The following is a 26,893-nucleotide window of genomic DNA, read 5'->3' on the forward strand; positions in this document are numbered from 1 at the left end:
AGAAATTGAGGGAGCCATTCAAAATATGCAATTGGGAAAATCTCCAGGACCTGATGGACTGACCTCCAGATATTATAAAGCTTTGAAAGATTGGCTTATACAACCGTTGAAGGAGGTCTGTAACGAAATCTTAGAGGGGAAGAAGGAACCTGAAACGTGGAAAGAAGCATATATTACACTTATACCAAAGTCAGAGACTGAGAAGAACCAGGTTAAGAACTACCGCCCTATATCATTACTTAATGTGGATTACAAAATTTTTGCAGACATTTTGGCAAAAAGATTGAAGAGAGTTTTGGTGGGGGAGATTCATAAAGACCAAGCGGGCTTTCTTCCAGGAAGACATTTGTCAGACAATGTGAGAAACATAATAGATATTATGGAGTTGCTGGAAGTTAATATTAATACTAAGGCAGTATTAATATTTGTGGATGCGGAGAAAGCCTTTGACAATATTTCTTGGAGTTTTATGGAAAAAAATCTCCAAGGGATGGGGGTAGGCCAAGGTTTTGAGAATGGTATAGGTGCAATTTATTCTGAACAAAAAGCAAAACTGATTGTAAATAATGTAGTAACAGAAGAATTTGCTATTGAAAAAGGGACACGACAGGGGTGCCCAATATCCCCATTACTCTTTATATCTGTCTTGGAGGTCTTATTAAACATGATCAGAGGGGACCAGCTGGTTAAAGGGATTCAGGTCGGAGCTAAACAATATAAACTGAGAGCGTTTGCAGATGATCTAGTACTAACTTTACAAGAGCCAGACACTAGTACGAGAAGAGTTTTAGAGCTAATACAAGTATTTGGTCAAGTAGCAGGATTTAAGTTGAACAAACAGAAAACGAAAGTATTGGATAAAAATCTAACAGTGGTTGAAAGAGAGAGGTTTCAGAGTGAAACTGGTTTAATGGTAGCAAAGAAGGTGAAATACCTGGGGATTAATTTTAGATCTAAGAATGTGAATTTATTCAAAGATAACTATGAGAAATGTTGGTCAGAAGTTAAGAAAGATTTAGAAGTATGGTCAAATTTGAGACTTTCCTTGTTAGGCCGAATCGCTGTTATTAAGATGAATGTCTTGCCGAGAATGTTGTTTTTGTTTCAAACATTGCAGATTTTGGACAAAATGGATTGTTTCAAGAGGTGGCAAAAAGATATATCTAGATTTGTCTGGCAGGGCAAAAAGCCCAGAATAAAATTTAAGATACTAACTGATGCAAAAGAAAGAGGGGGGTTTGCCCTGCCGGACTTAAAGTTGTATTATGAATCAGCGGCTTTCTGCTGGCTGAAAAGTTGGCTGCTTCTTGAAAACACAGACATTTTGGATTTGGAAGGGTTCAATAACAGATTTGGCTGGCATGCATATATATGGTATGACAAGGTTAAAATTCATCAAGGTTTCAAAAACCATATTGTTAGGAAAGCATTATATAATGTTTGGATTCGGTATAAAGATTTGTTGGAAAACAAAACCCCCAGGTGGTTGTCACCAATGGAAGCTAAGGAAGTGAAAAAACTTAATATGGAACCCAAATGGCCAAAATATTGGGAAATTATAGAACATGAGGAGGGAAAAGTGAAATTGCAGAGCTATGAGAAATTGAAGTCAAAAGTAAGAGATTGGCTTCATTATTATCAGATAAATGAAGTTTTCAAACTGGACAGGAAAATTGGCTTCCAGGTGGAGAGGTCAAAATTAGAAACAGAGCTATTGGAACCCAATACTAAGAATCTGTCAAGAATGTATAACTTGCTGTTGAAATGGAATACACAGGATGAGACGGTTAAATCAGCTATGATTAAATGGGCACAAGACATTGGTCATAACATTATGTTTGCTGACTGGGAACAGTTATGGACCACCGGTATAAAGTTCACGGCATGTAATGCCTTAAGAGAGAATATTATGAAAATGATATATAGGTGGTACATGACCCCAGTCAAGCTGGCAAAAATTTACCATACGCCCAATAATAAATGTTGGAAATGTAAGGAAACTGAAGGTACCTTTTACCACCTTTGGTGGACGTGCCCTAGGATTAAGGTCTTCTGGGAAATGATTTATAATGAAATGAAAAAGGTGCTTAAATGCACTTTCGTGAAGAAACCAGAAGCTTTCCTCCTGGGCATGGTAGGTCAATTGGTGTCAAGGAAAGATAGGACGTTTTTTATGTATGCTACAACAGCAGCAAGAGTACTTTTAGCAAAGTATTGGAAGACACAAGAACTACCCACACTGGAAGAATGGCAGACCAAGGTGATCGACTACATGGGACTGGCGGAGATGACTGGCAGAATCCGTGACCAAGGGAAAGAGACGGTGGAAGAAGACTGGAAGAAATTTAAAGTTTATCTTAAGAATTGTTGTAAAATTAATGAATGTTAAAATGTCTTGGGTAATGCAAAATAGAATTGCAGTGACAAACAATTGGACATGAAAAAAAGAGTTAAAGAAAGGGCTATGAGAAATTGAAATTAGGGGTTGCTGGAAGGATTTAAAACAGGGATGCAGAAAGGGGAGGTATGGGGAAGTCGCTGAAAGAAGGTTTTAGGAAAGAAAGGTCAAGAAATTATACGTGTTTATATGTTTGTTTGTTTATGTATTGTGTTGTTTTGTCTTTTAATATGTGTTGAAAAACCAATAAAAAATTTATTAAAAAAAAAAGAGATTCTGAGAGAAATAAAGTTACATCAAGTACAATATATGAAAATGATGAACCAGGAAATAGAGTGGAAAATCAAACAGATGAGACAAAAGACATTTGAATCGGCTAATAAATGTGGGAAATTGCTAGCTTGGCAAATGAAAAAAAGACAAAAACTTAACACTATTACAAATTTGGAAGTGGAAGGAAAGAATATACAGAATCCAGTGGAGATTAGAAAATGTTTCCAGAGGTATTTTAAACAATTATATACACAAGGGCCACAGAAAGAAATTGATATAGATCAATTTTTGAAAATAAATGGACTACAAAAAAATCTCTCAAGAAAATAAATTAATGCTGAATTACAAAATAACTGAACAGGAGGTAGAAGGTGCCATCCAGAATATGCAATTGGGTAAATCTCCAGGACCGGATGGCTTAACTTCAAGATATTATAGATCCTTGAAAGATTGGATAATACAACCATTAAAGGAAGTTTGTAATGGAATTTTGGAAGGGAAAAAAGCACCAGAGTCGTGGAAGGAAGCTTACATTACACTTATACCGAAAACTGAGTCTGAGAAGACACAACTTAAGAATTACCGCCCCATATCTCTGCTTAATGTGCATTATAAAATTTTTGCAGATATTTTGGCTAAAAGATTAAAAAAAGTACTAGTGGAAGAGATACATAAAGACCAAGCAGGCTTTCTCCCGGGCAGACATTTGTCTGACAATACGAGAAATACAATTAATATCTTAGAAAAATTTCAAGTTAATATTAATACTAAAGTAGTTTTGATATTTGTAGACGCGGAGAAAGCCTTTGACAACATTTCTTGGAGTTTTATGAAGAAGAACCTGCAGGGGATGGGGGTTGGTCAAGGTTTCGGAAATGGCATAGGTGCAATATATTCAGAACAAAAGGCCAAATTAATTGTCAATAATGTGGTGACGTAGGAGTTTACAATAGAGAAAGGGACACGACAAGGTTGCCCAATTTCCCCATTGCTTTTTATTTCGGTCCTGGAGGTTCTCCTAAATATGATTAGAAGGGACCAATTGGTTAAAGGTATACAAGTCGGAGCCAAACAGTACAAATTGAAAGCATTTGCAGATGACTTAGTATTGACATTACAGGAGCCTGAATCTAGTACTAAAAGAGTACTGGAACTGATTCAAGAATTTGGTCAGGTTGCAGGATTTAAGTTGAATAAGTTAAAAACTAAGGTTTTAGAGAAAAATCTAACAGCGATTGAGAAAGAGAGGTTTCAGAAGGAGACAGGTTTAACATTGGTGAAGAAAGTAAAATACCTGGGGGTTAATATGATTGCTAAGAATGTGAATTTATTTAAAGATAATTATGAAAAATGCTGGACAGAAGTGAAAAAAGATTTAGAAATATGGTCAAACCTGAAGCTTTCTTTGCTAGGCCGTATTGCTGCTATAAAAATGAATGTATTGCCAAGAATGTTGTTTTTCTTTCAATCATTGCAAATTTTGGATAAAATGGACTGTTTCAAGAAGTGGCAGAAAGATATTTCCAGATTTGTCTGGCAGGGCAAGAAGCCCAGAATAAAATTCAAAATACTAACCGATGCAAAAGAAAGAGGTGGATTTGCCCTGCCAGACCTCAAAACTTATTATGAATCAGCTGCATTTTGCTGGCTGAAATAATGGCTGCTTCTTGAAAACACAGACATTTTGGATTTAGAAGGTTTCAATAATGTATTTGGGTGGCATGCATATTTGTGGTATGATAAGGTCAAAGCACATAAAGCGTTTAAAAACCATATTGTCAGGAAAGCACTGTTTAATGTTTGGATAAGATATAAGGACCTACTGGAAAATAAAACCCCAAGGTGGTTGTCACCGATGGAAGCGAAGGCTCAGAAAAAACTAAATATGGAGGCCAAATGGCCGAAATATTGGGAAATTTTGGAACAAGAGGGAGATAAATTAAAATTGCAGAGCTTTGAAAAACTAAAAAACAAAGTGTGAGATTGGCTCCATTATTATCAAATAATGGAGGCATACAATTTGGACAAGAAAATTGGTTTCCAGGTGGAAAAATCAAAATTGGAAACTGAACTGTTAGATCCCAAAACTAAGATTCTGTCAAGAATGTATAACTTGCTGTTGAAATGGAATACTCAGGATGAAACGGTGAAATCTGCTATGATTAAATGGGCTCAAGACGTTGGACATAACATTATGTTGGCTGACAGGGAACAATTATGGACCACAAGTATGAAGTTCACGGCATGTAATGCCTTAAGAGAGAATATTATGAAAATGATATACAGGTGGTACATGACACCAGTCAAGCTTGCAAAAATCTATCATTTGCCCGATAATAAATGTTGGAAATGTAAAGAGACTGAAGGTACATTCTTTCACCTTTGGTGGACGTGCCCAAAGATTAAGGCTTTCTGGGAGATGATCTATAATGAAATGAAAAAGGTATTTAAATATACCTTTCTGAAGAAACCAGAGGCCTTTCTCCTGGGCATGGTTGGCCAATTGGTGCCAAAGAAGGATAGAACTTTTTTTATGTATGCAACAACAGCAGCAAGAATACTTATAGCGAAGTATTGGAAGACACAAGATCTACCCACCCGGGAAGAATGGCAGATGAAAGTGATGGACTATATGGAACTGGCGGAAATGACTGGCAGAATCCGAGACCAGGGAGAAGAGTCGGTAGAAGAAGATTGGAAGAAATGTAAAGACTATCTACAGAAATATTGTAAAATTAAGGAATGTTAAAAGGATGTTGGAATGAAGTAATGTGGTTTTTGCAGTAATGTTATATAGGGTTAAGGAAGAATGGATTGTTAACAGGTCAGAATGTAAAGTTACAATATATTAAGATAAATTAATAAGGTAAATACAAGAATGGAAAGGACTTGCTGAAACAATCAATTGAACTAGAATACAAAAAAGGGAGGTGTGAGGAGGTCAAGGAAATAAGTAAATGAAAGACAAGTTATGGAAAGATGGATTTCTTTTTAACTGTTTTTACTTTTTCTGTATTTTGTATTTTCTGTTTTTTCTTTTTCCTTATTTTTGTAATTTTTTTGAAACTTTAATAAATATTATTTTAAAAAAAAAAGAGTTGTGCTGCTGCTGAAGGGAGGAGCTGGGTGGAAATCCCCCTCCCAGAGCCCACCCCCTCCCCTCCTGTCTGTCTGTCTGTCTCTCACCAGGCTCCTTCTCCCAGGCCACGTCCAGAGGCTTCTCCAGGCTGTCATGCTCCACGCGGCACCGGAAGCGCTCCCTCTCCTCGGGGTCGATCTGGACACTGAGCAAGAGATAGTAGGTCCCGTCTGAGTTGGGGGCGACCAATCCTCGGAGGGTGCCCTCCTGCCAGACCTCCCCGTCCTTCACCCAGTTGGCCTCAATCTCCTTGGGGTAGAAGCCGTGGACTTGGCAAACGAGGGTCTCCGGGCCGTCATAGTCTGCCTTCCTGGTCACCTTCACCACCGGAGCCTCTGCAAAAAGGGCCGCATTGGGGTTTACAGAGAGACATCCACAATGGAAGCCTGGAGGAATCCTGTATTTTTTAAGAGCAGAGGAGCAGGGACCCAAGGGGCAACCTAGTCAGAATCTCACATCTCCAGAAATTAAAAAGAACTGCGAATAAATGGGATTCCTCAACCTCCCTTGGCATCTTCCCCAGTCAGTGTCTATGGTGGAATAGTTTTTAGATGTTTTATCCTCTGTTTGCCAAAGCAGACACTTTTGGGATGGAGGGCTGGGTACAAATTAATTTGTCCACTTGCAAAGCTCTAACACTACTCAAACAGGACAACTTGTGGTTCCAAGATTGTCCCAGGGAGCTGCCTCTAGGCTGAGGGGGCAAATTCCACCAGGGCCCCAATGGCGGGATTCATTCAGATTCTTCGAAGTTGCAAGTCATGAACTGAGGGCAGCTCAGACTGATCCTGGTTCCTCTCTTGAGGGGGAAGAAATGCTGGACTCGCTGTTCTGTTTTTCAGGACTTTTCAGCCCAATAGTTAGTGAACAAAGCCAACAGCCCTGGGAAAGACAGAGCTCCTTTCTAGTTCTCCCGCCTGCCCTGAAAGGGTCCCTTGAGGTTGGAAAGGGCCCATCTCCCTTCTCCACGGCAGCCTCCCCTGGAATAGAAATGGCAGACCAGGAGGCCCAGTAAGCCAGCAACTTACGCACATTTAACTTGCGCACATACAGCTTTACAGACTTGGCAAAAATATTCTAAAAACCAAAAAGAGGAGGTGGGCATCTGGGGAAGAAGGACTTTGGCAAACCCAATCTCCCTTGAATCCAATATACACAATTTTGGCTTTAGGCAAGATTTGCAGAATGTAACCCTTGTTTAAAAACTGGCTCCCTGGGTAGCTGTTGTCTGAAGGGGCTGTTCCAGGATCCCACCCACTTTGCAGTGTCTGGACTGGAAACTTAGGTCTGGGAGGGGACGTGACTCTGCTGGGGGGATCAGGAAGTAAGGAAGGTCAAGCCCTTTCCCCACAGAAACCAAAAACAAGAGCTCCCCTCCCCACCCCCTCACCTGTCCTCAGCAGAACCTGCACCCCAAAGAGGATGGTTCCCAGCCTCCTTTGCACGTTGTCACCCTTGAAAACGCTTCAATGTGGCTTTTGGAGTGAAATCCTCAATCTCAACAAATATGCTCAGTTTCTCTGGGGTGAATTATCACCAGGCCCCCATAGATGAATTTGCTTAGCTCTCTCTAAGCACGGCTAATACGTATGTGTCAGTCCGCAAACAGGGAGGGTGCTAGAATTATTTCCTTTTTAATTAATAATAATAATAATAATAATAATAATAATAATAATAATAAATTATTTATACCCCGCCCATCTGGCTGAGTTTCCCCAGCCACTCTGGGCGGCTCCCAATCAAGTGTTAAAAACAGTACAGCGTTACATATTAAAAACTTCCCTGAACAGGGCTGCCTTAAGATGTCTTCTGAATGTCAGGTAGTTGTTTATCTCTTTGACATCTGATGGGAGGGCGTTCCACAGGGTGGGCGCCACTACCGAGAAGGCCCTCTGTCTAGTTCCCTGTAGCCTCACTTCTCGCAATGAAGGAACCACCAGAAGGCCCTCGGCGCTGGATCTCAGTGTCCAGACTGAACGATGGGGGTGGAGACGCTCCTTCAGGTATACAGGACCGAGGGCTTTAAATGTCAGCACCAACACTTTAATCGTGCTCGGAAACATACTGGGAGCCAATGCAGATCTCTCAGAACCGGTGTTATGTGGTCCCGGCAGCCACTCCCAGTCACCAGTCTAGCTGCCACATTCTGGATTAATTGCAGTTTCCGGGTCACCTTCAAAGGTAGCCCCACGTAGAGCACGTTGCAGTAGTAAAAGCAGGAGATAACTAGAGCATGCACCACTCTGGCGAGACAGTCCGCAGGCAGGTAGGGTCTTAGCCTGCGTACCAGGTGGAGCTGGACAGCTGTGAGTCCAAAATGACTCCCAGGCTGCGCACCTGGTCCTTCAGGGGCACAGTTACCCCATTCAGGACCAGGGAATCCCCCACACTCACCCGCTCCCTGTCCCCCCAAAACAGTACTTCTGTCTTGTCAGGATTCAACCTCAATCTGTTAGCCGCCATCCATCCTCCAACCGCCTCCAGGCACTCACACAGGACCTTCACCGCCTTCACTGGTTCTGATTTAAAGGAGAGGTAGAGCTGGGTGTCATCTGCATACTGATGAACACCCAGTCCAAACCCCCTGATGATCTCTCCCAGCGGCTTTATATAGATATTAAAAAGCATGGGGGAGAGGACGGAATCCTGAGGCACCCCACAAGTGAGAGCCCAGGGGTCTGAACACTCATCCCCCACCACCACTTTCTGGACACGGCCCAGGAGAAAGGAGCGGAACCACTGTATAACAGTGCGCCCAGCTCCCAGCCCCTCTAGACGGTCCAGAAGGATGTTATGGTTGATGGTATCAAAGGCCGCTGAGAGAGCCAGCAGAACTAGGAAACAGCTCTCACCTTTGTCCCTAGCCCGCCGGAGATCATCAACCAGCGCGACCAAGGCAGTTTCAGTCCCATGGTGAGGCCTGAATCCCGATTGGAAGGGATCCAAATGGTCCACAACCTCCAGGCGTGCTTGGAGTTGTTCAGGAACCACCCGCTCAATCACCTTGCCCAAGAATGGTAGATTTGAGACTGGGCGATAGTTGGCCATACTAGCCGGGTCTAAAGATGTTTTTTAAAGAAGCGGTTTAATGACCGCCTCTTTCAGCGGGTCTAGGAAGGCTCCCTCACAGAGGGAAGCATTCACCACCCCACAGAGCCCATTGCCCAGCCCTTCCCAGCTCGCTTTTATCAGCCAGGATGGGCAAGGATCCAGGAGACAGGTGGTCGGTTTCACTTGTCCAAGCAGCCTGTCCACATCCTCGGAGGTAACAGATTGGAATTGATCCCACACAACTTGACTAGACAGGACTCTAGCACTCTCCCGCCCTGGCCCTGCTCCCACGGTGGAGTCCACCTCCTTCTGAATCTGAGCAAAAACTGAATCTTTTGCAAAAAAACTTTGCAAAAGCATTGCAGGAGATCTTGGGGTCCCTACCAGGCCCCGGTGGTACAGGTGGTTCCGATAGTTAATTAATGCTAATTAATGTTAATATCAGCAAAGCTAATAGAGTCAGGAAGAAAGCCAGTCAAAACACTTGATCATTTGATTGGCCCCTGTGCCAGATTCTTGAAGGCAGAAGAGGGGACTGTACTATTTCAAGGCATGGGGTTGGGGAAGATGACACTTCTGAATGTTCCCCATGGGAAAGAGTAAAATTCCTCACACATAAAAAATATAAGAAGGTAGAAGAGGGAATTCCCATACTCTCTCACTATGTGCAGGTTTTCTGCTTCTAGGCCACGAGTGGCTAACCTACAGACTTAGTGAGGGGGCTGCATCCATATTTTATGGGCTCCCTACACATTTTCTGTTTTTAAAAAAGGTTAATTAATTTAGTTTTAAAGACGTTCCCCACTTTCCCCTACCCAAGTGTAAAGGCAAAAGGTTTTTCTGTATCCTGGCTCAAATCTGTCCATTTCAATTTTATGTTTTTACCAAAAATGCATTTTGCTTTCCTGGCCCTTTCCCTGCTGTTGCTTTGTGCCCCCTTCCCCCATTTGTCTTTTGCCTTCCCTTATTCTAGCCAAAGGGGCATGGGGGGCTGTTTTTAAGCATCTCCCCCCCATCATACTCTGAAGTGACCCCCTTTCTCCTCCCAGAGTCCCAAACTTATTTCTGCCTCCCCCACCAAGAAACGTGTTTGCTGTTTGGTCCAGAAAGGAAAACTGTTAGGGGGGGGGAGGGGAGCTTGTAGGGAAACTGCCCCCTGAGCCCCCCTCCCTTCCCCACTGCCCCCCCCTCACCTGTCCTTTGCAGAGTCTCCTTCCCGTACTCCAGGTATCTCTGCAGCCACTCAATGCACACCTCCTCCAGGTAGTGCTTTTTGCGCTGGTTCAGGGCCATGATAGGATCCAACTTCCTCTTGGTCACTTGAGCCCCTGTATCAGCTGCTGTCCAGGTGAGGGTCTCCATGTCGAAGGCAAGAAAGTCTCTCCCGTCGTAGCCGTACTGCCAATATCCTCCTTTGCGCCCATCTGAACTCAGCTCACAGCCAGACATCCGCTGAATGATGTGGATCCCTGGAAGGACCAAAAGAGGCCCAGGAGGTCAAGGGGGGTCAGAGCAGCCCCTCCCCCATCAGCAAAAGAGCCCAGGAAAAAGGATTTATTTGCCTGAGACTCAGGGAAGAGGCAGCAGTCAGAGGGGAGAAAAATCAACCAGCAATGTATCTTTCTGAAGGCTCATCAGCATAACACGTTCCCTGAGGGAAACACTACAATCCTGAGCCTATAAAGCCCCCCTTTAATTGCCCCCTCTCTCTCATCGCCTCACACTCTCCCCCCCCCCTTGCAGGGTCGGAGGTCACAGTCTGTCCGTCTTTCCCCCCAGCTCTGCTCCTCTGGATCTTTTTTTTTTTAAAAAAAATAATTTTTATTAACTGGCCAATCACATCAAATTAAATCACATCACATAAATTCCGAATTACAAAGCCGAATTTTAAATTTTGTTGGGGGGACCCATATTTCAAGATCCGAAGGGGAATTCTGATCATCTTCTTGCTGCTGCATTAATGTCCAAATCAGTCCAAATCAGTCCAAACAGAGTTCATAATTCTATCCCATCTTATCTTGCTGTTTCCACATCACATCTTGTTCATATATTTTCTCTTTTTTCTTTATGATCTCTTCTGATAGTCTCCTTAAGCCGATAAACACCAATAGTACTAATAATCCTGTGTGAATTTTCCGTTCTTCCAATCCTCAAATCGAGATGGTTTCCATATATCATCTCCTTCATAGATAACATCACTCTTTCCATCATAATCTCGCAAAACTGTCGCTCTTAAGTCCCACTGAGGAGTTTAACCCACAATATATAAACAGCTCTATTTCTCTCTTTCTCCTCCCAGACTCAAGACCTCCGACAGAACTTCCCAATATGGGGACTTCCGGAGGCGGCGCCATTGGCAATGGCGGATTCCCTCTAGTCTGGAGGGAGTAGCTCCGCAGAAATCGGGTCTGGCCGCTACGGCGAAGCGGGGACCCTTTTGAAAATCACAGGCGGGTGAAGCCTGTGACCGTGGGACTCGGCGGGCACCTTCAGCGCCCCCCCAATTCGCGAGGGAACCCCGCGAGGGGCTCCGGAGTGTAACGGGGGAGTGTGGCGCGGTGCTGAGAGTCAATTGCTCTTTCTGTGGAGTGAAGCCGCGCAGCTGTTGCCGGAGAGCGCTGACCTTTTTCCTGTGACAATTCGGCTACTAAACAACTACCCGTGAGTAGGTGAAGCTTAAAGATTGGGATTAAAGGGGGAAAAAGGGACTAATTTGGCACTGAAGCGGGAAGGCGTAAACAGGAAGTCCGCCTTCCGCTTTCTGTATATAGATCAAAGCAAAGACTGTTTAAGCTAAGACCCGGAGAATTGCGTTTAAAAGTCTCAAATCCGAACGTCAAGACAAAAGAACTCCCTCCCTGAATTGCAGGAGAGGGGAGGGAAGAGGGGAAAGTAATTTTTTGCCTGCAAAAAAAAAAAAGAAAAGAAGGAGAGAAAGGGGAATAAAGACCACCACTTAATCCTTGGGAACGGATTGCCAGGATTACTAGAATTGCTGTACTGAGAGTCGCACTATTTATGGACAATGTAATTTTTTGACAGTTAACTCTGCAAGGGAGATACTTGTTGAAGGGCTTCTTTGGACTTGAAACTGTTGCCTATTTTGTTGAAGGGGGACTTTGGAAAAGTTGGAAAGATACTCTATTACAATATTATTGACTGCTACTGTGTCCCCCTAGAGGAACACTGAAATTGTTACAACCAGTTGGGGAATTTTCCATTTTCAACTAGCTTGGGAATTTCCACTTCAAAACAAGCTTCGGCCGTGGGACTGACCTTGATTCTCAGACAAAGTGTGATGGATGAAAAAATAACAAGATCGGGTAAGGTCAGATTGCAGCAGACCAGTGTAATATCCCAGCAGCGTAGACCATCTGCATCCGGCCCTCCTGTACCACAGGGGGAAGATCCTGCACAAGCTGGGTCAAAAGGAATGGCCTCTGAAGAGGGATTTACTTCAGTACTAAATAAAATTTATGAAACATTGGAAAAATTAAGTAAACAAGTTACTGAAGCAACAACTAAAATTGACCAAAATACTACTAGTATTAACAACCTGGGGCAGAAGGTGAATTCCAATACAGAATCCATTGAAAAACTGCTGCAAGAATCTACTTCTAATTGAAAGACAGCTGAGGAAGCAAGGGAAAAAGCAGCGGCTGTAGAGGAAAAGATAACACGGATATGCAAACAGCTTGGGGACCATCAGTCGCTTTTGTCTATGATTGAACTGAGGGAGAAACAGACTAATCTGAGGATCAGGGCGGTTCCTGAACTTGAAAAAGACAGCCTAAGTGATTTTCTTACACAGGAATTTGCAGACTTTTGGAACTTGGATGATAAGCAAGACTTTAAGATAGTAAGTGCCTTTAGACTTGGAAGAGGAGGGAGAAAGAACAGGTCGAGAGACTGTTTGATTACCCTCCGATCAAAAGAGGAGAGAGACAAAATACGGAGTCTGCACTTCCAGAAGACCCTGGAAATAAACGAATCAAGAGTGGAGATATTTAAGGATATTCCGAAACACCTTTTGGACCTTAGGTCTAATTACGGAGATTTGGTGGCCCTGTTGAGAGGAAATAGAACCATTTTTAGGTGGGAATTCCCCCAAGGCCTATCCTTTACCTTTAAAGGGAAAAAGTTTAAGATAAGATCAGTGGAAGATAAAGAAATTTTTTTGAGAGAACATGGAGAAGTCCTGCAAAAAGAAGCTGTAGAAGAGCTAAGAGCCTTAAAACCAGGAGTACTAGACATAGTACCACCACCTTCGGGATAGGACAAGCTAGAGAAAGTGATACCACCGTCGGAACAAGAGGAATTATTGGGAGCAGTTGGAGGAAAGTAAAATAAATACACCATGTCTCTGCAAATACTAAGTTGGAACATTCATGGATTTAACTCCCCAGAGAAAAGGAGGAAAGTCTTTCATTTACTGAAAAAGGAACAATTGGACTTGATTTGTTTACAGGAAACACATGTGATAAGGCTACACAGGAAAGTATTGATAAACAAAAGATTGGGTCAAGAGTTTATTTCATCGGACAAGGTTAAAAAGAGAGCAGTAGTTATTTATGCAAAAGAGAGCCTATCACCGAAATTCGTTTTTAAAGATGATCAAGGAAGATTTGTGGCAATCGAAATTCAAACACAAGGAGAAAAATTTTTGATATTAGGAGTTTATGCACCAAATGAGGGGAAATCTGAATTTTTTAAGAAGTTGCATGAGACATTGTTAGACTATATGGACTACAACATCATTATAATGGGAGATATGAACGGAGTGGTATCTACAAACATGGACAAGTCGCAGAGACAGGTAGTTACTAAAGATGGCAGACTACCAAAAACCTTTTTTGAATTGACTGACAATATGGACTTGATTGACATTTGGAGAACAAAGAACCCCTTGGGTAGAGAGGGAACCTTTTTTTCTGAAGCCAAAATGACATGGACAAGAATTGACCAAATCTGGATAACTAGAGGACTGGCACCTAAGACTCGAAAAGTGGAAATTTGCCCAAAAATTTGCTCCGACCATAATGCTGTGAAAATGGACATGAAATTAACACCAACCGGTTCCTTCAGATGGAGGATGAATGACACCTTGTTCAGAGATCAAGAGCTCACCAAGAAGGCCCAAAAAACCTTGAGAGACTATTTTGAGATAAATTTGAATACCACTATTGAAAAAAGAATAATCTGGGACGCAAGTAAAGCAGTTATGAGGGGGTTTCTGATTCAACAGAATGCAATAAAGAAGAGAGCCCAAAATGAGAAAAAAGATAAAATTTTTGAAAAAATAAAAGAGGGTGAGAAGAAACTGAGAGCGAAACCAAAGTCACAAGAGATTCTGAGAGATATAAAGTTATACCAAGTGCAATATATGAAGATGATGAATCAGGAAATTGAATGGAAAATCAAACAAATGAGACAAAGGACATTTGAATCGGCTAATAAATGTGGAAAATTGCTAGCTTGGCAAATGAAAAAAGACAAAAGCTCAACACTATTACTAACTTGGAAGTGGAAGGAAAGAACATTCAGAATCCAGTGGAAATTAGAAAATGCTTCCAGAGGTATTTCAAACAGGTATACACACAAGGGCCACAGAAAGAGTTTGATATAGACCAATTTTTAAAAACAAATGGATTACAAAAAATATCTCAAGAAAATAAGATAATGCTGAACCATAAAATTATAGAACAGGAGGTAGAAGGTGCCATTCAGAATATGCAGTTGGGCAAATCTCCAGGGCCGGATGGCCTAACCTCAAAATATTATAGATCCTTGAAAGATTGGATAATTCAACCACTAAAGGAGGTCTGTAATGAAATTTTGGAGGGGGAAAAAGCGCCAGAGTCGTGGAAGGAAGCCTATATTACGCTTATACCGAAAACTGAGTCTGAAAAGACACAACTTAAGAACTACCGCCCCATATCCCTGCTCAATGTGGATTATAAAATATTTGCTGATATTTTGGCTAATAGATTTAAAAAAGTATTAGTGGAAGAGATACATAAGGACCAAGCTGGCTTTCTCCCAGGTAGACACTTGTCTGACAACACGAGGAATATAATTAACATTTTGGAGAAGTTGCAAGTGAATATCAATACTAAAGCAGTTTTAATTTTCGTAGATGCGGAGAAAGCCTTTGATAATATTTCTTGGAATTTTATGAAGAAAAATCTCCAGGGGAGGGGGGTTGGTCAAGGGTTTGAAAATGGTATAGGTGCAATTTACTCAGAACAAAAGGCTAAACTAATTGTTAACAATGTGGTGACAGAGGAATTCAAGATAGAGAAAGGGACACGACAAGGCTGCCCAATTTCCCCATTGCTGTTTATTTCGGTCCTGGAGGTTTTGCTAAATATGATTAGAAGGGACCGTCTGATTAAAGGTATACAGGTCGGAGCCAAACAATACAAATTGAAAGCATTTGCAGATGACTTAGTTTTGACGCTACAGGAGCCAGAATCTAGTACTAAAAGAGTATTAGAACTGATTCAAGAATTTGGTCACGTGGCAGGATTCAAGCTGAACAAGTTAAAAACTAAAGTTCTTGAGAAAAATTTAACACCGGTTGAGAAAGAGAGGTTTCAGAATGAGACAGGTTTAACATTGGTTAAGAAAGTAAAATACCTGGGGGTTAATATGACTGCTAAGAACTTAAACTTATTTAAAGATAACTATGAGAAATGTTGGTCAGAAGTGAAAAAGGACTTAGAAATATGGTCAAATTTGAAGCTTTCCTTGTTGGGTCGAATTGCTGTTAGAAAGAAGAATGTTTGCCAAGAATGTTATTTTTGTTTCAATCACTGTAAATTTTGGACAAGATGGATTGTTTCAAGAAGTGGCAGAGAGATATTTCTAGATTTGTCTGGCAGGGCAAGAAGCCCAGAATAAAATTTAAAATATTAACTGATGCAAAGGAAAGAGGTGGATTTGCCCTGCCAGACCTTAAACTTTACTATGAATCAGCAGCATTCTGCTGGTTGAAAGATTGGCTGCTTCTTGAGAACACAGACATTTTGGACTTAGAAGGTTTTAATAACGTTTTTTTTTTTTAATGAATATTTATTAGATTTTCCAATTTTATATAAACACATAAAGAAAAAGAAAAAGAAAAATATTAAAAACAATTCAGTTTCGATAACAATTTTTCAATCACATGTTTCTTTGACTTCCTCATACCTCCCCTTCTTGTTCTCTAGTTCAATTTGTTAATTCAGCAAATCCTATTCTCTTAACATTCCTTTTAGAATATCACCTTATTTTCCACTCACCTTTTTCTTTTTTAAATTTCATAACAAAAACAATTATAATCCCCATTATCTTTATCATAACAGCTAGAGACCATCAAAGTTCAATCCAACATCTTTTCAAAGTTCATTAATTTTATAATATTTCTGTAGATATTCCTTAAATTTCTTCCAATCTTCTTCTGCTGACTTTTCTCCCTGGTCGCGGATTCTGCCGGTCATTTCTGCCAGTCCCATATAGTCAATCAACTTCATCTGCCATTCTTCCAGAGTGGGTAAATCTTGAGTCTTCCAGTACTTTGCTATGAGTATTCTTGCTGCCGTTGTAGCATACATAAAAAACGTTCTGTCCTTCTTTGGCACCAAATGGCCGACTATGCCCAAGAGAAAAGCCTCTGGTTTTTTCAGAAAAGTATACTTAAATATCTTTTTCATTTCATTATAAATCATTTCCCAGAAGGCCTTAATCTTTGGGCATGTCCACCAAAGGTGAAAGAATGTACCTTCAACCTCCTTACACTTCCAGCATTTATTATCGGGCAAGTGATATATTTTTGCAAGCTTGACTGGGGTCATGTACCACCTGTATATCATTTTCATAATATTTTCTCTTAAGGCATTACATGCCGTAAATTTCATACCTGTGGTCCATAACTGTTCCCAATCAGCAGACATAATGTTATGTCCAAGATCTTGTGCCCATTTAATCATAGCTGACTTAACCGTTTCATCCTGTGTATTCCATTTCAGCAGCAAGTTATACATTTTTGACATGATTTTAGTTTTAGGTTCTAGCACTTCTGTTTCTAGTTTAGATTTTTCCACCTGGAAGCCAATTTTCCTGTCCAAATTGTATGCCTCCCTTATCTGAAAATAATGTAGCCAGTCTCGAACTTTGTTTTTTAGTTTCTCAAAACTCTGCAATTTCAGTCTATCTCCTTCTTGCTCCAAAATTTCCCAATATTTTGGCCAACTGGCCTCCATATTGAGTTTTTTCTGAGCTTTCGCTTCCATTGGTGACAACCACCTTGGGGTTTTGTTTTCCAATAAATCCTTGTATCTAGTCCAAACGTTAAACAAAGATCTCCTAACGATGTGATTTTTAAACGCTTTGTGAGCTTTAACCTTGTCATACCACAGATATGCATGCCATCCAAAGACATTGTTAAAGCCTTCTAAATCCAGAATGTCTGTGTTTTCAAGAAGCAGCCAGTCTTTCAACCAGCAGAATGCTGCTGACTCATAATACAGTCTAAAGTCTGGCAGGGCGAAGCCACCCCTTTCTTTTGCATCAGTTAAAATCTTATATTTTATCCTAGGCTTCTTGCCCTGCCAGACAAATTTGGAAATATCTTTCTGCCACTTCTTAAAACATTCCATCTTGTCCACGATTTGTAATGTTTGAAACAAAAACAACATTTTAGGCAATACATTCATCTTTATAGCTGCTATTCGACCCATCAAGGAAAGCTTCAAATTTGACCATATTTCAAGATCTTTTCTCACTTCTGACCAGCATTTCTCATAATTGTTTTTAAATAAGTTCCCATTTTTAGATGTCATGTTAATCCCCAGATATTTCACCTTCCTCACCACAGACAGACCTGTTTCATTCTGGAATTTCTCTTTTTCAAACAATGTCATATTTTTCTCTAAAACCTTGGTTTGGGTCTTGTTCAATTTAAATCCTGCCACCTGACCAAATTCTTGGATTAATTCTAAAACTCTTTTTGTACTAGATTCTGGCTCCTGTAACGTCAAAACTAGATCATCTGCAAATGCTCTCAATTTATACTGTTTGGCTCCGACCTGTATACCTTTAACCAACCAGTCCCTTCTAATCATGTTCAGCAAAACCTCCAGGACCGATATGAAAAGTAAAGGGGAGATTGGGCATCCTTGTCGTGTCCCTTTTTCAATCTTAAATTGTTCCGTAACCACATTATTTACAATTAATTTGGCCTTTTGTTCAGAATATATTGCACCTATACCATTTTCAAACCCTTGGCCTACCCCCATACCCTGTAAATTCTTTTTCATAAAACTCCAAGAAATATTATCAAAGGCTTTCTCCGCATCCACAAATATCAAAACAGCTTTAGTATTTATATCCACATCTAACTTTTCCAAGATGTCAATTACGTTCCTCAAATTGTCAGATATATGTCTTCCCGGCAGAAAGCCCGCCTGGTCCTTATGTATCTCTTCAATCAATACTCTTTTCAATCTCTTAGCCAAAATGTCAGCAAAAATTTTGTAATCCACATTTAATAAGGATATGGGACGGTAGTTTTTAAGTTGGGTCTTTTCAGTCTCTGTTTTCGGTATAAGTGTAATGTAAGCCTCTTTCCACGATTCTGGTGCCTTTTTCCCTTCCAAAATCTCATTGCAGACTTCCTTCAGGGGTTGTACTATCCAATCCTTCAAGGATCTATAATATCTGGAAGTCAGTCCATCCGGTCCCGGAGATTTGCCCAATTGCATATTTAAGATGGCACCTTCTATCTCCTGATCTGTTATTTTACAGTTCAACAATGCTTTACTTTCCTGTGAGATTTTTTGTAATCCATTTGTTTTCAAAAATCCATCAATGTCCCTTTCATTCTGTGGCCCAAAGGTTTTAATAACGTTTTTGGGTGGCATGCATATTTGTGGTATGACAAGGTTAAAGCACATAAAGCATTTAAAAACCATATTGTCAGGAAAGCATTGTTTAATGTCTGGATAAGATATAAGGACCTACTTGAAAATAAAACCCCAAGGTGGTTGTCACCGATGGAAGCAAAGGCTCAGAAAAAGCTCAATATGGAGGCCAAATGGCCGAAATATTGGGAAATTTTGGAACAAGAAGGAGACAAATTGAAATTGCAGAGTTTTGAGAAATTAAAAGATAAGGTGCGAGATTGGCTTCATTATTATCAAATTATCAAATAAGAGAGACCAGGGAGAAGAGTTGGTGGAAGAAGATTGGAAGAAATTTAAAGACTATTCTATTCTATTGTAAAATTAACGAATGCTAAAATGATGCTGGATTGAAATTAAGTGGCATTAGCAACAAGGTTAATAAGAATATGCAAAAATGGATTGATAATGGATGAAAAAATATAGTTATAATATGTTAAGATATAGAGTTAAGATAAAGGAAAGAGGGTAAGGATTTGCTGAACTGACTATGTGAATGGGAATACAAAAAAGGGAGGTGTGAGGAGGTCAAGGAAACAAGCAAACGAGCTTAAAGATATGAAAAAAAATGGATTTGTTTTTAACTTTTTCTACTTATTTCTTTTTTGTATTTTGTATTCTCTTTTTTTATGTATTTTTGTATTTTTTTCTTTTTTTTCTTGTCTTCTTTTTATTCTGTTAATTTTTGCTTTTTGTAAAATCCTAATAAATATCTTATTAAAAAAAAAAGAACTTCCCAATATGGCGACGGCATTTTTAACTGCGACATTCCAAAGCTCTTATACATTCCACGGTCTTCTTAAAACATGCTTTGGTTCGAAAGTTTATCTCCACACAGTCTTAAATCCACAGCTTAAGTCCTTAAAACGACATTTCTGACTCATGAGGGGAGGGGATTCTTGTTTAATCACATAAGAAAAGAAAGGAAAGTTCCCCCCCATCAGTCATTAGCCGTACCGTGTCTTGGCGAATCTTCTCATGTTTTATTCTTGTCTTGTTTTATCAGAGATCTCTTCTGTTAGCAGTCTTTACTCCCCCTTCTTCCTTGAAATATGTGCATTTCGCTTCCTCCAAATTGTTTCTTTTGACGTTCTTGCAGCTAGTGCCGCGAATCAGGGACGGCGTCCAGGAGTCCCGAAATCCCACAGGAGGGCTTTGTGCCTAGTGCCCCCATCCCCACAAATTCGGGGGTGGTATAGGGCACAGCAGGCAAGGGCCATCCCCCCCACCATCCTGGGGGGGTTAGGGAGGCTAATTACTCCCATCATAGCCTCCAAATTACCTCGTGTGGGTCGGAGAGATGTTATTGTCAGCCATCTTCCAATGCGCCCCCTAGTGGCCCCCTCTGCTCCTCTGGATCTTGCCCCTCTGGGAGAGACGCCTCAGCTGCCCCCCGTCCCCCCCTAGAAAGGGGGACACCCACACATGGGGGGCCCTTTCAAGACAGAAGGTCTCCTCTTCCCCTCCGTCTCTCTCCCCCCAGCTTCTCAGTATCAAGGACCTTTTCCCTAAAAGGAGGGAAGTCATGGAAGGGCCTTTGGAAAAAGAAGTTTCCTCATAGCCACAAGCGGGGTTTGCCCCCCTTCTAAATGCAGTCCCCCTTCTCAGCAGAAGCCAGGCTGCCCTTGTCAAAGATGGGGGGGGTCCCAGCATCCTCCTGCCTACCCCAGGGGGCCACCAGCAAATCCTCAAAACATCAACAACAAACTCAGGGGCATTTCCAGGGCTGTCTGTGGCACCTTTAAAGTGGCCATCTCATTTGTTTGGGATTTTCTGAGCTAAGCAATTGCAAGAAATGATCAGGAAACAAGAGACGCCCCTTGGTGACATTTATGGGGCATTTTCCATGGACAGGTGCAGGGGCTCAGGAGGGGCCCAATCCCCATTTTTAAAAGGGGGAGAAGCAGAATTCCCAGGAGCCCAAGAGGAAGCCTGCAAGGCAAGGCCAGGCCTGATCCCACTGCAAGAAAAGCAGACCTGCCCATTGCAGCGCTGGCTTGGTCTCAGCTGACCCCCTGGGTTTCTTCCTTGCAAGCCTGACAAGGGCAACGAAGGCCCCAGAGGGCTCTGGACACACTCAGGCTGACCCCTTTGGCAAGGCTCCTTCCACCTCCATTATTCTGTGTGGGGAATCTCTTTGGCTTCAGGGCCAGATCCTGGTCAGGATTGTCTCCATGGGCCAAAAGGGGCAGGAGGGTGAAGCTGACATCATAGCATAGCCCACCCATCAATCTCACCCACCTTTCTACCCCTCCACTTCAGTTGCCCACCATGCTTAATGTTTGAAGTGCTGGGACACCTGTGGTGCTGTTAGGGGCAGGGGTAAAGTCCTGAAGCAGGGAGCCTGCTTAGGTAGTGAGGAAGTATAGAAGCCTGGAAGGTAAAGGTGCAAAATCATACAGAGATCTCCCTCCTGACCCAGCAGAGGCTCCCACTTCTGAAGTTCTGCTCCAAAATTGCAAATGGAGGGGGGAGTCACTCAACTTTGGGACTAAACACAAATGCCTCCCCCCACCCTTTCAGCATGCTGGCTCCTTTCACACAACTAACGTCTCAAAAGGACTAACATCTTCTGACTCATTTCAGAAGGAAGTTTAAAAAGCAAAAATGTGTGCCAAGAGGCTTTGGCCAGAGGTCTGCCAGCTTTTACTGAGTTTAGTGATTCCTGTCGTAACAGTTCCAAGGCTGGTTGAGGAAGGGGGCAGAAATCACCATAACTGGACAAAGGGAGTGAAAGACCTTTCTAAAGGGTCTCTAAGTACAGACTGCTAGACAATCAAGTAAGTACAGATGTATAATAAATGCTGGAGATGTGGGATCTTATGCAGGTTTACTCAGAAGCAAGTCCCATGGAGTTCAGTGGGGCTCCTTCCCTTCCAGGTAACTGGCCATAAGTTTTCCAACTAAAATCAGAAATAACACAACCCAAAGTGCTTAGGAAACAGATTATTTCTGATATTAATGGGCCTGATCCAGTTCTGGCCTAATGCTCCTTTTGGACACAAGACAGTAAAACATGGCAGCCCCAGGCTAATAATTGGCAGTGTCGATCTTCTGGGGACTCCCTGCCTCAGGCTGCAGAAAGACCGTGGGGGCTCTTGTCTGCCCCCCCTTCAGTTGCCCACTGTGCTTATGGTTTTAACCATGTTTTAGCCTCAGGATCCCCAGCCTTCTCTTCCCCTCCCAGAGGAAAATGAACTAGACAGATTTCCATCTCAAAAGGCCTAAGCCAAGCCTAGCATGGAAGGGCAGGCAATGGAGACATTTCCTTGGTAAGATGTGCAGGTCCAGAGAGGGTCATACTGGGGGGGTCTCTGCCCTCCAATTCTCGTTCTCTGTCCCCGCCACCCCACCCCTTCCCAGCCCCCATTAAGACCTTCATTAAGGGAAGGGGAGATGCCTCTGCCCTGGTGGAGACCCCCACCCTCCATTTCCTTTCCTCCCAGCAGCCCCCTCCCTGCAATTCTGACCCTTGGAGGAAATGTCATGGGGCGGGGGGAGAGGTGTGACTCTGTTCCTCTCCTGCCTTCCACTCACCTCCGCTCTGGTTGTAGCGATTCCGCAGATTCTGCAGACTCTCCTTGAATGCCAGCTGATTGCCCTGAGCAATCTGAGTCTCTGTGTGCCAGTACTGAGGATCCTCCATCTCCGCCTTCTTTATCCAGGGAACTAGGGACAGAGCCTCCTTGGTGTCACTGTCGTACTGAACAAATTGCTGGTCATCCACGTACCCCACAGCAATGAACTGGGGCAGCCCCTGGCCAGGCTCAGACACGGCTGTTTCAAAGTAGCGCAGGGAGTGAGAAGTGGAGCCTGGAAAGGAAGAGAAAAGGGGGCAGAGAGTTAGGGGTCCTGCAGATGAAGGCAGCAGCCTAATCCTGCTGTATTACAGGCAGCAGCCCTAAATTAGGAGATCCAAAGTTCAGCAGGGTTTGGGGGAGTTTGTAGACCTGCCCTTAAACACAGAGGAAGCAGAGCAGAGGGAGCCTAAGAATCAGAGAGTTGAAAAGGGGAGAGGATATAAATACAAGTAGCAACAACAATAGCCCATGGAGCAGTGGGCGAGAAAAAGCTCTGCCGGGCAGCATGTCCCTGCTGAGGCTCCGTGTGAGGGAGAGAGAGGCCAGCCCCTCTCCTTTGCCAAGGGGGCAGGAATTGCCCCCCACTTGCAAGCGCCAAGCTGATGAGAGCTCCCACAACATGGTCTGAAGGCTCAGGATGCAGGCACCAAACGGAAGCTAAGCAGGCTCAGGTCTGGGAAGTGGATGGAGGGGAGACCAGACGAAGCAAAATCCATATATTGGGAGAACAGGAAGCTGCCTCCTCCTGGGTCAGAACACTGGTCCAGGTAGCTCAGAGTTGCCTGTCCTGACTGGGATGGCTCATATCTGCAGAAACAGGCCTAGAAAAGCCACTCCCCTGGAGCCGCCCCACCACCTGACCTTCTGGAGCCATGCACTGAACAGGTCTGACCTGGGTCTTGCTTCCTGGGCTCTGGGAGGCTTTGGAAAGATCTCCTGGGAACTCAGGAGAGCCCCACAAGATCCTGTGAGAACCTGCCTAAAATATACTCAGACTCAGTACATAACACTGCCAGAGTCTCTTATGCAAGGCAGAGGGCTGCAAAGCTCTTTTCGTACTGGGAAAACCTTGCAGAAAAAGAGCTCTCTGCCTTCTGCATATATAATTGGTGTGATTCCAGCATACAGCTGAAGTCCTTCAAGTTAACTGCATTCCAGTTGCTGGTTTCTTGCACTTTCCACCAGTTTTCCAGGGAGATGTAAAGTTAATTGGCCTGTAATTTCCGAGATCCTTCCTGGATCCCAATTTGATAATTGGTGCTTATATGGTTCAATGCTGCAATCTTTCAATGGTCTGAGCTGCCACCCACAGAGCGGGTTCCCCACTTGAGAAAGAAGGCCCCCCAGGGATAGCAGGGGCAGGAGGGCAAATGCAACTTGGGGGTCAGGTCTCAATATGTGGCCCCACATCCCCTTTCCCCACACTTGCCCCTTCACGAGATTGAACACAGGAAGGGGGACAGAGCGTGGCAAAGGAAGAACCTTACCCCCAAAAGGGCTCACTTTCCCACAGGCTGTACCAGCTCTGGCCACCAGGGGGCCTAATGAGTCTCCACAGTAACAACTAACAAAGACTTGGGGAGAGGATGGAGGGGAGGCAGGGAGCTGAGCAGAGGCTTCAGAATCATATCCAGAGCTGGCCTGCTTAGGAGGCAACCACACTGCTTCTGCTGCCACCAGAAGAGCCCCCACCCCCCCGAGGGAGCCGTTCTGGCCCGTGGTGTTGCCCCGTATCTTTTCCACCCCGGACGGAGAAGCAGAGTCGTTCAGCGACAGAAGGGGTGGAAGGTAGGGGGCACAGTGCTGGGGGGGGGGAGAAAATTCCTGTTTTGCCTCAGATAGCAAAATGGGATGTATTATTATTGTTTTTATTTATTATTATTAATTGAATTTATATGCAGCCCTATACCCAGAATCTCAGGGCGGTTCACAGAACAAAATCAAAATATAACCACAAAATATATAAGCCAAATAAAAACAACAACCTAATAACCCTCCCCCCAAAAAACACATTTTTTTTTAAATGAATATTTATTAGATTTTCCAATTTTATATAAACACAAAAAAAGAGAAAAAGAAAAATATTAAAAACAATTCAGTTTCAATAACAGTTTTTCAATCACATATTTCTTTGACTTCCTCATACCTCCCCTTCTTGTTCTCTAGTTCACCTTATTAATTCAGCAAATCCTAATCTCTTAACATTCCTTTTAAAATAAAACCTTATTTTCCATTCAGCTTTTTTTAAATTTAATAACATAAACCATTATAATCCCCATTATCTTTATCATAACAGCTAGTCCCCACCAAAGTTCAAACCAACATCTTTTCAAAATTCATTAATTTTATAATATTTCTGTAGATAGTCCTTAAATTTCTTCCAATCTTCTTCTGCTGACTTTTCTCCCTGGTCGCGGATTCTGCCGGTCATTTCTGCCAGTCCCATACAGTCGATCAAAACACATTTTAAAAGGATGTCAGTCAAATCAACCAAAGGCCTGGTTAAAAAGGAACATTTTGCCTGGCAACTAAAGGTGTACAATGTAGGCGCCAGGTGAACTTCCCTGGGGAGAGCATTCCACAGACAGGGAGCCACTGCAGAGAAGGCCCTGTTCTTGCGTTGCCACCCTCCAGGCTCTTAAGGAGGGCCTCAGAAGATTATCTCAGGGTCCAGGTAGGTTCATATGAAAAGAGGTGGTCCTTGAGGACCAATCATACCCCTGGGAAATTTGTGTGGAATGCACTTTGGACAACTTCATCCTCAAGGAGGAAGAAGTCCACTCAAGTTTGGCCAGTGACTCATCTCAAAACAACTAGGAAACTAAAATAAAATTCATAGGCGGGACCCTGAAGGTCCCACCCCCTGCGATGCTGGCATCTCAACTGCAGCATCCATGGCAGATAGCCATACAACCTGTGCTAAAATGCCTCCAAGGAAGGAGAATCTACCACCTTCTGAGGGAGTTCCACGGTGGAAAACAGAATGCCCTGCTGCTATCTCCAGATCTTTCTCCCATGAAGAATACGCTTGTCTCACAAAAGTGTCTGTTTAAAACATTTTTCTTTGGGCAACCCTATCCAGATAGGCAAATATTGACGTGTTTTGACCTCTCAATGCTAATTTTAGTTATTTTTTTAATGCTATAACTGTTTTTATTATTTTACTATTTCCTGTAAATTAATAAGAGTTTTTATCACAATCGAGCAGGATATATATTTTTTTAGTTAAACAGAGAACATGAGTGGCAACCCCAAAAGGAGAAAAACACCAAAGGCAGCAATCAGGAATGTGGAATTAAGAATTTAATAGTGATAAATCCTGGAATAGTATGCAGAGCCTGTCGATTGGTGGGCTGAGGGAGCAGGAATATTCTGAGCAAGGACAATTCATGTCTAGGAGCCTCAGAAGCCAGGCAGGGGCTCCAACATTTTTGAATTTTTTTGCGGGGGAGGCAGAAGAACCTGATAATGTGGCTGTGAAAGGGAATTCCTGAACAACACAACATGGGGAATTGCGGGTGGGGACCCCTTCTTCAGACGTTTCCCTCGCAATGAAGTCAGCTGTACACGCGTCCAGCTCCCACCCCCAGGCTGGTCCCCATGGTTTTTAGCTGAGTTGAAGAGCGGCTGAGGGTGAGATTAGAAGAGGGAAGGTAAAAAATAGAAGAGGGAAAACTCTGTATCTGTATCTCTCTCTCACACAAACTCACAAACACTCTCACACAAACCAGAGTCAACACGAAGCTGCGGGGGGCGGGACAGGCGAGTCACTTTCCCCACCGTGAATCCTGCCAACACCTTCAAGCTTTGTTTTGTTCTTCGCTTGAGCCACGAGCCAAGGAGTGAAGCGGCCCCTGCCCCGGGCGGCATACAAAACAAGCCCCAAGTCTAGGAAACAGATGTTTGGGAAGGAATCCGGCTCCACTTCGGAGAATAAACCCCCCGATTGCCCCTTTCAGTGCCCACGAAATGCAATTCACAAAGTGTCACGTGTCCTGTCCCCCTCCCCTCCCCAGAGCCCAGTCCTTACCTGCGCAGTCCAGGAGCAGCAGCAGGTGGGCAGCCGCCCCCAGGATCAGGGGGGGCCAGCGGAGGAGGAGGACCCCCATCTCCCCCCAAAACGAAGCTCCCTTTTCCTCCTCCCTCCGCCGCTCTGAGACCCGCTCTCTGCCCCGCCTGCGGAACCAGCGGCAGAGCGAGCCGGGATTGGGCGAGGGGAAAATATTCCACCAATCGGAAATCTTCGCGCAGATGGCGGTTTCGGTCGCCGGGCAGAATTCGAGGCACAGGTGGCGAGCGAGGCTGAAGAAGGAACGAGGAAGTTCTAATGCAGCTCCTCGCTGGGAGGAGGAGGAACCTGTAGTACTGCTTGAAACTACTAAAGGGGAGGTTTAATTTATTGTGATTTCACTGTGCTCTGTATTATCTGAAAAGGAAAACATTTATTTAAAAAACAGGACTGTATAGCAGCAATCTAATCTCATCTTGATCAGTGGGACTTATTCCTGAG

General features: G+C 43.0%; 1 protein-coding gene across 1 annotated transcript in view; it reads right to left on the reverse strand.

The window, feature by feature from the left end:
• The window catches only part of LOC128409444 (H-2 class I histocompatibility antigen, Q9 alpha chain-like), a 37,682-nt gene extending 11,128 nt beyond the window's left edge, over nucleotides 1-26,554 (reverse strand). Inside the window, exons 1-4 of the mRNA XM_053379953.1 lie at nucleotides 26,414-26,554; nucleotides 22,340-22,615; nucleotides 10,055-10,330; nucleotides 5,858-6,145 (exon numbers count right to left, since the gene is read on the reverse strand). Of these exons, the coding sequence (XP_053235928.1) occupies nucleotides 5,858-6,145; nucleotides 10,055-10,330; nucleotides 22,340-22,615; nucleotides 26,414-26,492 (919 nt within the window). The 5' untranslated portion in view covers nucleotides 26,493-26,554. The remainder of the gene's footprint in view (nucleotides 1-5,857; nucleotides 6,146-10,054; nucleotides 10,331-22,339; nucleotides 22,616-26,413) is intronic.
• Nucleotides 26,555-26,893: the final 339 nt, after the last annotated feature.

Source organism: Podarcis raffonei, chromosome 2 (assembly GCF_027172205.1).
Source record: "Podarcis raffonei isolate rPodRaf1 chromosome 2, rPodRaf1.pri, whole genome shotgun sequence".
Lineage (NCBI taxonomy): Eukaryota > Metazoa > Chordata > Lepidosauria > Squamata > Lacertidae > Podarcis > Podarcis raffonei.